Consider the following 14,783-nt stretch of genomic DNA (forward strand, 5'->3'; position numbering starts at 1 on the left):
TGATTAGTGTTCAGTTTCATCTGAGATAGTCCTGATGTTTTTTCTATCTAAATAATTTGACATATCTTGCTATTGGTACGGAATAGTCTGTGAAGTTCATTCACTTTCCTGCTCAGTAAAGAGGCTTATCAGGATAAGAGTCTTCATTTATGTTATGTTAACCATTTGAAAAGCGCATACATTATTAACAATTTATTTCAATACTGCATAGTATTTACTCTCCAAGTCATGCGGTAACATTACCTAGTATTTGCTCTGGTGCTGATGTAACAGAGTGCTTTCGTTGTTTTGTAGCTGAAGAGATAAAAAAACTCCGGAAACAGTTGGATGAACTGCAAAAGGAAAATGGGAGATACATCGAACTACTGAAAGCAAATGATATTTGCCTGTACGATGACCCTACAATCCACTGGAAGGGAAATCTCAAAAATGCAAAGGTCTCGGTTGTTATTCCCAGTGATCAGGTTCAAAAGAACATCATTGTCTATTCAAATGGGAGTCAACCCAATGGAAATAACCAAGGAGCGTCTGTCCAGGGAATAACATTTAACGTTGGTCATAATTTACAAAAGCAAACAGCCAACGTTGTGCCAGTCCAGAGAACTTGCAACCTAGTGACTCCTGTGACAATTTCTGGTATTTACTCCACAGAAAACAAGCCCTGGTCGCAAACTACAGTTTCTCCTCTGGCATCCGCTCAGCCAGTTCCAGCAGGGAACGTTCTTGAGCTTTCCACCTCAGAGAATGAGCGAGGCGTGCTCGCCGCTGCTACTGCCAGCTCACAGAGCATGTCTGGATCTGGAACAGAACGGGAACTGCAGTGTTCTTCAGGTAATGCACAACTGAATGATCAAAATCTCCCCAAAAGTAAAAATGATGAGGAGGGCACTAAATCAACAAAGAAAACGCTCCTGCAGGGAATTGGCCTTCCTTCCAGTGCTTCCACGGAAGCCTCCCAAGTTCAACAGGTGAATGACACTTGCTCAAATGCACACAATTCTAGGAGTGACGTTCAGGAAGGCTGTGTCACTTCAGCCACAGACACAGCTTGCATGCCATCTGTGAGACTGTCTACTGCAGATAGTTTTTCCCCTGTAAATGTCCTCAAAAGTACAGACTTAGTAAGTAGTGCTGGAATGCCTGTGACTTCTGCAGCAGAAGGAGTTAAGGCTGTGACGGCAATAAGCACTCTGCCTGCCGGTCCCCTAGAGAACTGCTGGTCTTTTTCAGGCTCTTCGGGTGTTGGCACTTCAGACTTGAAAAACATGAGTAGCCTTACACGGATGCCTTCAGCTGGAAACACACAGACCACATGGACAACTTTGCAGCTAGCGGGAAATACCGTTCAGCCACTAAGTCAAACGCCATCCGGTATAATGACTGCACTATTAAACGAGCCAGTTAATGGTGCTGCTGCTGTATCTTCTGCTCACAGCAGGCCTTTGACTACAAGTATCAGTTTGAATACTTCCCTGCCTGGGGATGGCCAGGCAGCTGAACAGATTGTAGTTACCTTGCCCTCGTGCCCACCCTTACCTATGCAGCCATTAATCAGCCAGCCACAGGTTAAAACTCAGGCTGCAGGAAATATCCTTCCATTAAATTCAGCTATGCAGGTGATTCAGATGGCTCAGCCAGTCGCGTCAGCTGTTACAGGAGCACCAGCTAACCAGAATGTCATCATTCTCCAGCCTCCAAACCCCGCTCCGTGCCCTCCAATTGTGAGAGCGGAAGTTCCCAGCCAAAATGTTAGTCAGCAAATTGTAATTATACAAGCTGCTAATCAGAATCCTCTTCCCCTCCTCTCCGCTCAGCCTTCCACTTCTGTAAGAGTTCCCATGAACGGGCCCACTGCAATCGCGAACTCTAGCAGCTGCGTACAAAATGCCTCTCTTCCACAGACTTTTGGAGGGAAACACCTTGTCCATATATTACCAAGACCATCCTCTTTGCCATCTTCTAGCTCTACGCAAACGTTTTCAGTGACAATGTCAAATCAACAGCATCCTCAAACTATCTCATTAAACGGGCAGCTTTTTGCTTTGCAGCCTGTGATGTCTTCATCTGGAGCTTCAAATCAAGCCCCTATGCAAATTATTCAACCCACCACCAGCGAAGATCCAAATACCAATGTTGCCCTCAATACGTTTGGTGCTTTAGCTAACCTCAATCAAAGCATATCGCAAATGGCTGGACAGAGCTGCTTACACTTGTCTCTCAGCCACCCTACCAACCCTACAACTGTCAATAACCAGATTGCCACAGTTAACTGTGTGTCATTACCAACTTCTGTGGCATCTTCAGTACCTGCGGAGGTTTCGGTACTAACTAGCGCGTCTAATTCAATAAACACTTCCCCCAAAAAAGCAGCCGCTGGTTTGCCATCCAATGCAAAATCAAAAAGGATGAACAAAAAGCCAAGTACGAAGAAGCACCAAGCAGTCAACAGTAAAGCGTCCTGTCCAGCAGTTCCTTGCAAAGACACAGGGAAGGTGGACTCTGCTCCCATGGAAACGGTGGCAAAGCATTCAAACGGTAAGGGGCTGCTTGAAAATGCTCCAGCGGTATCGCAAGCTTCAGCGACGTCACAGGCAAGTGGTGTGGCAGCATCGAATGTTGTCAGCGTTTCTGACTGTCATTCCAAAGAGAGTGCAAGCTCTGAACAGGCAGCCAAAACCTGCCCTGTCCCTGAGCAGAGCTCAGCAGAGGCGCCGGCTTCCTCACCACTGGCGTCTGTGGTGTCAGAGCAGCTGACGCTCGTCCCGCCGACTGCCAAAGATGCTGCTCCTCACCAGCAGGCCCGAGGGTCTCAGAACCGTCCACCAACCGGCTCTGCCTTGTCAGAGTCTCCCAAACCCTGTGAAACTCCCAGCACCTTAGCATCCTCTCGTACCGAAGCACATGTGACACATTCTCAGGTTGCTGGGACGTCCACAGCACAGAGCAGCACAGCAAGTCATACGTCCAAGGCAGGAACGATATCGGAGTCCTGCAACATTGCGCAGGATTCCTCAGCGGTAATGCAAGACGCGGACTTGTTAGAAGGACAGGGTCTAACAAAAATGCTGTCTGATCTCACAAAAGAAAGAACAACTGTGGAAAAATCCTCTTCATTTACTGTTCAGGGGGAGCATTCTAATTTTCCCATGGAAAACGCTAAATCAGCAGAATCAAGTGTTGATTTGCCTGAGAAGCAAGAACTCTTGCTAATGAACACGGAAGGTGATACTCTCTCCCAGCATCACTCCTGCATTCCTGATCAGGAAGTAGTCAGTGCTTCCCTTATCACTAGCAGGCAGGCAGACTCCCCGATGTCAACTAGCTCTGGCAGCAGTCGAGGCTTCTCAGTTGCATCTATGCTGCCAGATACCACCAGAGAAGACGTTAGTAGCAGCACCTCAACCAGTACATGTAACAGCTGCACATTTTCAGAACAGACTGACATTGTAGCTCTCGCAGCAAGAGCTATTTTTGACCAGGAAAACCTTGAGAAAGGTGGAGGAGGAATACAGGTTAACGTGAGGGATGCCATCTCTAAGTCAACTGAGGTTGCACGTTTGGAGAGAGAGCAACAGCCTTTTAAAGCTCAACCAGTGAAAGAAAACAATGCAGGACCATTGGAAGCAGCACCAAATAAATTCAGTACTCAGGATACAGTACAGACAAATGTCGATAGACAGGTTGAAAAGCCAAGCTGCTCTGTAGGAGGAGTGGAAACATCAAACGCTTCTTTGCAGCTTTCCACTTCCCAGTCACCAAGCATAACCAGCTTAAGCGTGAATAATCTGATACACCAGAGTCGCATTGTCCATCCCCTCGTGAGTTGCTCAAGTTTATCCCAGTCTTCAGAGCCAGCAAGTGTCCTTGCAACTGTGAGCCTCTCCCTTCCATCTAGTACGTACGTCAACCAGTCTCCAGGACCCGCTATGATGAGTGAATATGCTCAGGAACAACTGAATGCTATTAGGGCAAGCACCATGCAGGCTCCCCAGCTGCAGGAGTCACACTTAAAGCAGCAAAATCATGAAGGTCGCAAGGACTCTGCCAAGCGGGCTGTTCAAGATGACCTTCTGCTCTCTACAGCAAAGAGGCAAAAGCAGTGCCAGACAACCCCCATAAGGCTTGAAGGGATGGCGTTGATGAACCGAACACCAGAGAGCATTGCTGATCAAACACAGATGCTAGTTAGTCAGATTCCTCCTCCTAATTCATCCAATTCGGTGGCATCAGTGAGCAATCAAGGGCACACAGATGGCCTTAATAGGTTATTCCCATCAAACAGCAACTTTGTAACACCAGCTTTGAGGCAAACTGAAGTTCAGTGTGGTTCTCAGCCATCAATTTCAGAGCAAGGCCAGGCAGGGCAGCACTTGCAGCCAATTCAACATGTTCCTGCTCAAGGTATATCTCACCTTCACAGTAATCATCCGTACTTAAAGCAACAGCAGGCTGGCCAGTTAAGAGAAAGGCACCACTTGTATCAGCTGCAGCACCACGTCGCTCACGGGGAAAACTCGGTCCACTCTCAACCCCACAGCGTCCACCAACAGCGAACAATACAGCAGGAGGTGCAGATGCAAAAGAAACGAAATCTCATCCAGGGAACACAAGCCACACAACTTTCTCTACAGCAAAAACACCACGGAGGTGATCAAACACGGCAAAAAGGTGGTCAGCCTCATCCTCACCACCAGCAAATGCAGCAGCAGATGCAGCAGCACTTTGGAGCTTCCCAGCCTGAAAAGAACTGTGAAAATCCTGCAACAAGCAGAAACCATCACAACCACCCTCAGAGCCATATAAATCAGGATATTATGCATCAACAGCAACAAGAAGTTAGCAGCAGACAGCAAGGTTCAGCTTCTGAACATGTGTCAGGGCACAATCAGATGCAGAGACTTATGACCTCAAGGGGCTTAGACCAGCAAATGGTGTCCCAGGCAAGTATTGTAACCAGACCGTCAGATATGACGTGCACCCCTCATAGGCAGGAAAGAAACAGAGTTTCCAGCTACTCTGCTGAGGCACTGATTGGGAAGACGCCCTCTAATTCGGAACAGAGAATAGGAATATCTCTTCAAGGCCCTAGGGTTTCTGACCAGCTTGAAATGAGAAGCTATCTGGATGTTTCTAGAAATAAAGGGTTGGTTGTTCATAATATGCAGGGCCGCTTATCTGTCGACCATACAGTTGGCTCAGATGTGCAGCGGCTTTCTGATTGTCAAACTTTTAAGCCAGCTGGACCCAATCAACAACCGACGGGCAATTTCGACGTACAGGCTTCAAGAAACAGCGAAATCGGTAATTCTGTGTCATCCCTCAGGGGCATGCAGTCGCAAGCTTTTCGAATCAGTCAAAATACTGGGCCGTCATCCATAGAAAGACAGAAGAGATTGCCCTACCAGCCAGTACAGGGTATTCCAACAGGGAATACCCTGCCATCAAGGGAAAATGAAAACACATGCCACCAAAGTTTTATGCAGAGTTTACTTGCCCCTCACCTTGGAGATCAAGTTAGTGGAAGCCAAAGATCAATCCCAGAACATCAAAGGAACACGCAGTGCGGCGCCACCTCCACAATTGAGTACAACTGTCCCCCAGCACGGGAGAGCGTCCACATCCGAAGAGACGGTGATGGCCAGAGTAGGGAGAGCTGTGACATGTCTATTGGTGCAATTAACACAAGGAACAGTTCTCTGAATATTCCTTTTTCAAGTTCTTCTTCCTCGGGAGACATTCAGGGCCGCAATACAAGCCCAAACATCTCTGTGCAGAAGTCCAATCCCATGAGGATGACGGACAGCCATGGAACTAAGAGCCACATGAATACGCCTGTTTCTAGCAACATGCATGGAGTTGTGAGGCCAACTCACCCTCACCCGGCAGTTTCTCACGGAAATGGCGAGCAAGGACAACCTTCTGTTCGTCAGCCAAACTCTTCAGTTACTCAGCGGTCGAGGCATCCTCTGCAAGATAACGGAGGTTCTAAAATACGTCAGCCCGAAAGGAATCGATCTGGAAATCAAAGACATGGAAACGTCTTTGACCCTAGTCTTCCCCATCTTCCTCTGTCCACCAGTGGTAGTATGATCCTTGGGCGCCAGCAGTCTGCGATAGAAAAAAGAGGAAGCATTGTCCGATTTATGTCTGATGGCCCTCAAGTCTCTAATGATAACCCGGCCCCTGACCAACACACTCTCTCTCAGAATTTTGGATTCCCTTTTATTCCAGAGGGTGGCATGAATCCACCGATAAATGCCAATACCTCTTTCATCCCACCAGTCACTCAGCCTAGTGCCACTCGAACACCAGCTCTAATCCCTGTCGATCCTCAGAATACCCTGCCATCCTTCTACCCTCCTTACTCCCCTGCCCATCCTACCCTTTCCAATGACATCTCTATCCCTTACTTTCCCAATCAAATGTTTCCTAACCCAAGCACAGAGAAGCCGAGTAGTGGAAGTTTAAACAATCGATTTGGATCCATTTTGTCTCCTCCCAGGCCTGTTGGTTTTGCTCAGCCGAGTTTTCCTTTGCTTCCGGATATGCCACCGATGCACATGACCAACACATCGCACTTATCCAACTTTAACTTGACATCTTTGTTTCCAGAAATAGCCACAGCTCTTCCTCCAGATGGTTCAGCAATGTCGCCTTTGCTTTCCATTGCAAACACATCTGCTTCAGATTCTTCTAAGCAGTCCTCAAACCGACCTGCCCACAATATAAGCCATATTCTAGGTCATGACTGCAGCTCAGCTGTATGAAAACTGATAGACTGACTTCTAGTCTGATGTATTGTTTATATATTTAAGAAGAAGAAAGTGGATCTTACAGGCATCCCTGAAGAAACCATTCATAGCATCACTGTTTATTTGCCTAAATGTATGTATATGGGTACTTTGGGTATTTATATACACACTGTATTTCCATCCACCTTACTAACTTTAAAGCACCAGTGCCTATAGCAATGCTTACTTACTAGTAAACAGTAAGGACGCAACATTGAGAGCTGTGCAAATCTTGGTTGTTGATTTTCCAACAATCAAGTTTGATGTCCGATTGTTCTAGGGTAAGGGCCACCCTCAGTAGTACGTGGATGTAAAGAAAGGAGTGAGAGCATCCGTATGGGAGACAGGAAACAAATGCTAAAGGTTTCGTTTTGTCTCTGATGTGTTTACCTGAAACTACAGACGAACTTGAAGTGGCTTGGGTTTCTCTGTTTCCTTTGTAAAATACCTTCAGGAGCCTCAACACAAGTCAAGTCTGTGTTAACCCAGCGTTAATTGATAAAGACATTTCTTGTGCGGCTTTTGTCTGTTTGAAGCTTGTCACATGCACTTGACTTAAGGCTGACTTTACCTGGCAAAAATTACTGTGTGTTTCCATGGTCAGCAATTAAAAATACTGGTTTAGAAAACTCGGATTCCTTTAACCCACGACTTTCTGTTTCCAAGAAGAATTTTGTTTGGATCCGTTCTAACAGTGGCTTCAGTTACTGCTGAACTTGGTCAATGTTTTAATGTAGCTTACAACTCCTTCTGGTGTAGTCAGCGGAGACAGCAGTCGTATTTATTGCCATTTCATTGTTCGTATGCTGCAAGTTACCTCAGGGTGGGTTTTGTACCTTGTTTAGCACCTTCTTAATGTCTTAGTTTGGTTCGGTTTGGGTTTTTTTCCCTCTCCTTTTCTTTGGCCCTTGCTCAAACATCAGCTTTCTGGTTTCTGTGAGTGACAGCCCTTTGTTGTACGAGGCAGCGCATGGGAGGAGGACTGAGCCTGTGGTGTCCCGCAAAAGGCACGGCATCCCCTGTGGGCACAGTTTTTACTGAATGTCGCCAACAGGATCGGGCCCAAGTAAATATCAGTACTTTGCACTTGAATGCACCTTTTGTCTAAACGTGTATGATTGTGGCTGAAGGAGGAACATGGATGTGTCAAGGCCGAAGCACTGCAGACCAGGAAGATGTCGTGATTTGAGCACCATGAGGAAGCAGGATGCGTTTGTATGTGTGTGAGAGATGGAGTGAGTGTGCGCGCGCTGGCTGAGTGTCCAGTATTTTCACAAATTTTGGTCCCGTTTCTTTTAAAGGAAAGGGAAGAACTAGGTAAGTTTTATTTATTTAATGGCTCTGCAGTGTGATTTTTCTTAAAACAAGGCAGAAATATTTTTCTTTTATGTGCTTGGAAATACCCTTGTGGTTTCAATTCTTCAAATAACAGTAACTTCAGGTGTCCTTGTATGCAATCCTCTCTTTACCAGCCAGACAGTGGCAAAAACTGCTCTGGGGCCTCTTCTGTGGGCAGGGTAAGCTTGAAATACTTGTGTGTTGCCCACCAGTGCATTGTCTTGCTACTTCTGGGACCTGTCACAGGTTCTTCCCCAGCACCTTTCCTAGTGGGATGGGTAGGGGAGAGCATGCTCCCTGGGATTTTTTAGGGATTTTTTTTTTCTTTAAAAAGCAGAAAGGAAGGTGTTCCTCCATCTTCAAGAACAGGACCCACAAAGAGGTACCTGAAAGTTTTTTCCTAGCTTGACTGCCCAGGCTTCATTTTTGCTAAGTCCTTTTACACTGATTCGGGAAAGTAAAGAGGCTTTAGCATAAAGAATTGGGCTGTGTCTGTAGTCAGTCCTGACAATGTCTTCGCTCTTGTAACCTGGGGTCTGATGTTTTCCTACAGAGTAAAATGGTTCTGATTCAAATTGGGAATTGCTTTTTTAATTCTGGTGGAGCTTATCTTAGGACACTAAATCCAAGTGGTGCATCAGTTCTCTGTGTTTATTAAAAATTATAGATTGAATATTTATTTCACTTCAAAGCAAGGCAGCTTGTCTGAGTTTGACTGTGAAATGGGCTGCCAGAGCGTAGTCACCGACCGAATGGCAGCAACTGGCCTGTGCAGAGCAGGAGGGTTAGGAATGACGGTCAGTCCTCAACTCCGACTAAGCGTACTGCAGATCTGGGTGTTCTCTGATCAAATTGATTTCCCTAAGGCAGTAGATCCCAAAGGGGCTGCCTCAGGTGGTGAAATGAGTTCCATAATGATGAGTGGTTCTGTGGGTTGTGGATGATAGAGACAGGGGGACTGAATCAGCAGCTGCACTGTCTGTTACATACTCGTCTGACCGTTAGGAGGGAAGCAAGACAGATGTTCTTGCACTTGTTAAATGGCAGTGTGCGTGCAACAGTGTGTTTGGCTTTCAAGACAAATTAGTGAAAAATTAAGCCCTGGCTTCCAGGACTTTATATAAAGACGGTAGTCCTACTCATCATTCCAGGCATGCACGTAGTACCACATTAGTTTCCTTTGCTGGGAAAACTACACTACTTCATGATGTCTCTGAAAACTGGAGTGAGCTTGTAAACTTAACAGTTGCAACAGCTGAATGTTCACAAGTCCATGGGGCCTGGTGGGATTCACCCCAGAGTGCTGAAGGAGCTGGCAGATGTTATGGCAGGGCCACTCTTGATCATCTACCAAAGGTCTTGGGGAGCCTGGGGAGGTCCCTGCTGACTGGAAGCTAGCCAGTGTTAGTCCCATCTACAAGAAGGGTGTGAGGGAAGAACCCTGGGAACTACAGACCTGTTAGCGTAACCTCAGTTCCTGGTAAAATTATGGATTAGATTATACGGGGTACTATTGGAAGGCATTTAAAGAACAATGCAATCATCAGGCACAGTCACCATGGGTTCACAAAGGGAAAATCCCGTTTAACTAATTTGATATCCTTCCATGATAAGGTCACCCGCCTAGTGGGTGAAGGGAAGGTGGTGGATGTAGTTTTTCTGGATTTTAGTGAGGGTTTTGATACTGTCCTTCATGGCATCCTTCTGGACAAATTGTCCAACTGTGAGATGAGTGGGTTCATGGAGTGCTGGGTGAAGAACTGACTGAAGGGCAGACCTCAACGAGTTCTAGTGAATGGGGCTACGTCTGGCTGCCAACCAATCACCAGTGGTGTCCCTCAGGGTTCAATTCTAGGGCCAGTTCTGTTCAATACATTTATCAACGATCTGGATGCAGGAGTTGAAGGCACCATTACCAACTTTGCTGACCATACCAAGCTGGGAGGTGCTGTTGACTCTCTTGAAGGACAAGAGGCCTTGCAGAGGGATCTAGATAGATTGGAGCACTGGGCTATGATTAATGGGATGAAATTTAACAAGTCCAAATGCCGGATTCTGCACCCGGGACGGAGTAATGCCAGGCACAAGTATAAATCGGGAGAGGAGCAGCTGAAGAGCAGCCCTGCAGAAAGGGATCTGGGGGTGCTGGCTGACAGCAGTGTGCCCTGGCAGCCAGGAGGGCAAACCCCATCCTGGGGGTGCATCAAACACAGCGTAACCAGCCGGTCAAAGAGTGATTATCCTGCTGTGTTCAGCGTTGGTGCGGCCTCACTTGGAGTACCGTGTGCAGTTCTGGGCCCCACGGTTTAAGAAGGATGTGAAGGTCCTTGAATGCATGCAGAAAACAGCAGCAAAGCTGGTGCAAGGGCTGGAAGGCATGTCCTGTGAGGAGCGGCTGAGGGCTTTGGGCTTGTCTAGTTTGGAGAGAAGGAGGCTGAGGGGCGACCTCGGTGCTCTCTGCAGCTTCCTGAGGAGGGGAAGTGGAGAGGGAGGTGCTGAGCTCTTCTCTCTGGAATCCAGTGACAGGGCACAAGGGACTGGTTCAAAGCTGCGCCAGGGGAGGTTCAGACTGGACATTAGGAACCATTTCTTATTAGGAACCAAGGCTGTCAGTGTTGAAGAGGCATTTGGACAATGCCCTTAATAACATGCTTTAACTCGGTCAGCCCTGAAGAGGTCGGGCAGTTGAACTAGATGATCTTTGTAGGTCCCTTCCAACTGAAACAGTCCTGTCCTATATATTTATTCCTTCATATTGATTTCACTATTAATTTCAGTGGTGTTATATTGAAGATTAATCAGTTAAATGCCGTAGAATGTGTCAGCTGTGATTTTTTTTCTTGAGTTTTTCTTAATGTACATCATTTTCCAAAGACGCAGTAACTGTGTCAGTAACTTTCATGTGCCCCTTTCCTGTTTATAAAGACCAAAAATAGTGTCCTTGTCCACAGGATGCCTGTGGTGCAGGTAATCACAACACGGGCATTTCAGTGATATAAAGACTATTGTGATTTTGCAGGAACTGCAGAGTTTTGCAGTGCGTGCCTCGAAAGTAACTAACTACCACGTGACCCTCAGTCTTCGCTAGAGGATCGTACCTCGTGTTGTCATGACAGAGCATGGTGATTTCTGATCACTTTGTTGTCCTTCTCAGGACTTTGTTCTGAAAACTGCCGAGACCAAGATGGAGAAATATCATTTCATTGCCCTCCTTGAATGTGGCAATTTCTGTTGAAGTTCAACCACGTACCATCGTGGTAAGCGATGCTGAATGATCCTGTGACGATGGTGTGGGATCAGGAAGACTGCTATGAAAAGAAAGGTAGGCAGACCTAGCTGCAAGAGCTTCGTATAAACACATTTGTCCAAATTCTGTTACTTACCCTGCTGACTGGCTTTTAGATCAATTTAATTAAAGAAAAATTGGCTCTGTTTTGCAGTCTTTTATTCTAATTGACTGTTCAAGATGGTCTTTGAATGCTGAATCTGGCCAGGTCCCCTGGTTTAAGAACAACTTGTGGGTTTGCACAGATTTCAGCTTCTCTCTTGCTCATAGTTAGTCAGATGCCCTTAGGAAGAACAGTGGAGGGACTGGATATTTCACATCAAAAGAGAAGAAATTAGACCTTAAGTGATTTTTGTTAATTTTTAATTATGAAATTGTTTTAGTTTTCCTCTTCACCGTAAACTAATCACCCCTGCCATCCCACATCAACCAGGCTTCTTGCATTTAGTTTTGTAGGTCACATTGTGCCAGTGACAGGTTGGTGGTTCAGCTTCCAAGTGCTGGCCCTTTCCCAGGGCTTTGGGCTCTGCTCTCAGGAAGAAAAGCAATTGCAACATCTTTGCCATTGAGTGGAAACAACTTTGTCTTCCCTTTCATTTTTTTCCTTTATTTTTCCTTTCCCCTACCATTGAAGCTGTTTGTTGTGTTTAGGTATGAGATTGATAAGACATTAAGGAAGGCTCACCTTACCTCGATATATGCTTTTTTTTACAGAGGGGGTAGAGTTTTACAGATCAACTAATCCTGTTTTGTTATAATAACAATTTGACAAGCATCTACATTTTCTTCAGCAAACATCTATGACACCAACAATTTATCATTCTCTCCTAAGGATTAACAGTTCCTTTGTTTTTCAAGATATATTTGGAAAAGATTTTTGTGGTTTTAATTGCAATTTGTTAGCCTGAGAATGACATTCTTCCATGATACCTTTTTGAAGGTTACTTATAGATTTTGAAGAAAGGAAAACTACCCGGTACTGCTTAATTTAGCAAAATAAGCAGCAGAAGGGAAAGGTTCAGCACTGCCTCTGGGGTGGGACTGCCACAGCTGATAAGCGTTGTCTGTCTGTGGCTTTCGGCTTGGCCTAAATGACTTAAACAATAGCAAATGGTGTAGGGCTGGACTGCATGTGTGTCAGTGTAGTCCTTGAGTAATCCCTTAAGAAGCCTAGGAGAATAAGTTGAGAGCAGGAAATAAAATCATAATGTATTAACATTTATATACCTTTTCATTGGGAGAAAGCACCCCATTTATAAGCAGCTATGGAAACCGAGAACTGAAGTGATTTGAGCCAGTGGCTGAGCCCTACTGGGATGTGTTTTCTAGCTCCTGCCCCCTGCTCCAGTCACTACACTGCTGCCCAGGTGGAAGAGCACCTCTCTGAACAGCAAACAAAACGCTGTGCTAGTACAGAGCCTCCTGAATTTTGCACAGATTTCCTACTGCACTTTAAAGCTGTGCTGCTGCTGCTGCTGCTGCTGGTCACCGTAGTGCTGTTGCAGGAATCAAATTGCGTGGCAGGGCAGTTGCAGAGGGCATTGCTGGAGAAAAGGGGTCGCTTCGTTATTTCTGCTCTCCTGTTGTCTTTTCACCTTACTCAGAGGTAGTTGTGCAGCGCTGGCTCAAGGACTTGGTCACAAACTCACACTGTAATCTGTTTCTGGATGACTAAGTAAGTGTAGTCAGCTGCGCTAAGAGCTGTGATCTTTTGCTACTCCTCAAATAAGTTTCATGCTCATCACTTTATTAATCATCTCACTTTGCCTGGAAAGACAGAGTAGCATTGAATCTATTTATACCAAATCAGTCAAATTTGTATTTTCTGGTACAGTGATACAAGGAGCTCCGTTCTTTATTATCACCTAACCGAAGTTACTACTTACTGCCGGTCCCTTCTGCCACTGATCCAGCACAGGTAGCAGCCTCATGGACAGGAGGGCCAGAGCAGACACAGGTTTGCATGTGAGGGTGTTTTCAACCTCCTACTGCCTCTGCGATCCTTAATCTAAAACCTGAGAGCACCAACACTTTATCCCCACTAGTTACACTGAGAGCAAGCTATTCTGTGAACTGGTTAAAGATTTAGCAGAGACAAAACTGTCTTTTCTCCGCAAACAAGCCCTCCTTAGTTACACAGAAGCCATTTATTATTTGCTGATACCAGTTTTTACAAGATAAATTAAAAAAAAAAAGAAGTATTTCTTTCCACCTCACTAAAAGTATTTTTACAAGTAGGTTTCCAACTTATATGTGCTGCTGTTTCGGCAATCACAAATATGTTCGTAGTGGGTTTTACCTCTGTTCCTGCCCGCTCACTGTGAGAAGGGAAGCAAATATGGGTTTTTGCCACAGGAGATTAATCAAAGATGCTGTTGCCCTCCACAATGTAAATTATTTATAGTCAGGCCAGAGTTTTCTGCTGTGCTTCTGTTTTATACAGCTGTAAATTACTTGGATACAGCCCCAGTGGAAAGTCCTTACTATTTTGTAATGGAAAAAAGGAACTCTGCAGTAGAAATCTATAATGAATGAACAGGAACATCATCTTCCACTTGTAAATAAGATCTTGTTCTGTTTATTTTGACATCTTTTTACAAATGTGTTGCATTCAGGTGTAAATATCCCAAACCATGATCTTGTTCAGAGTTCTGAGATTTCTATTGTTAAATGTAATACTTTAATAGTTGTAATAATTATTTGTATAGATATGAACACAATAGTATTTTATTAAAAAAAGAAAAATGCTCTTTGAATACTGTATTCTTGTTGGTACAGCTTCTTTCCCTATGGAAAGCTCTGCATTTCACTCTTCAAAGATAGGTAAAAAATAAAAGTTTTGTTTTGAGACTGGGAATTTACAATTATAGTTCTCCACTGCTGTATATTCTGTGCATATACCAGAGTTATGCACCACTTTATTTGGATATATAAAACTACATAATCCAGAACAAACATAGTGATAATGAAGTATGTAAATAATGCATGGCAGATGCTGTCCCTGCACGGGTGACAGCGATCACTGTGTTAAGCTACAACTTCAGCTCTGTAAAATGCTTCTCATCACGTGTTGCCATGTTGGTTGTGAAGTGCTCTAAGGTAGTAGTTCTACCACAGTTTGAATCTAAAGGATGTGGTTTGGAGGAGACTTGTACAGAGGCACTGCAATGGTGAGTAAAGGTTTTTTGGGAGGCTGTGTAATACAGGGGGAGCTGACAGAATTGCTGTGAAATCCTTCTGGGGGCTCCAGGACACCTCGCTTTTCAACCTCAAAATTCTTGTGGATGTGGAAGATGCCTTTATGGAAGATTTTTTTGTTATTATTATTATTAAAATTCAGTATTAAGACAGATGAGCTTCTATTTTGT

The 14,783-nt window shown here is 45.1% G+C and overlaps 1 protein-coding gene across 8 annotated transcripts in view; it reads left to right on the plus strand.

Annotated features, from left to right (window-relative positions):
* Positions 1–14,160, plus strand: part of USF3 (upstream transcription factor family member 3) — a 37,285-nt gene extending 23,125 nt beyond the window's left edge. For 4 of the 8 annotated variants that reach the window (XM_054829980.1, XM_054830009.1, XM_054830020.1 and 1 more), the window contains one exon: positions 295–14,160. In XM_054829980.1, coding sequence (XP_054685955.1) covers positions 295–6,767 — 6,473 coding nt within the window. In that variant the 3' untranslated portion in view covers positions 6,768–14,160. The remainder of the gene's footprint in view (positions 1–294) is intronic. The other 4 variants (XR_008577642.1, XR_008577646.1, XM_054830030.1 and 1 more) reach the window with 4 other exon arrangements.
* Positions 14,161–14,783: the final 623 nt, after the last annotated feature.

This window comes from Grus americana, chromosome 1, assembly GCF_028858705.1.
Source record: "Grus americana isolate bGruAme1 chromosome 1, bGruAme1.mat, whole genome shotgun sequence".
Classification (NCBI taxonomy): domain Eukaryota; kingdom Metazoa; phylum Chordata; class Aves; order Gruiformes; family Gruidae; genus Grus; species Grus americana.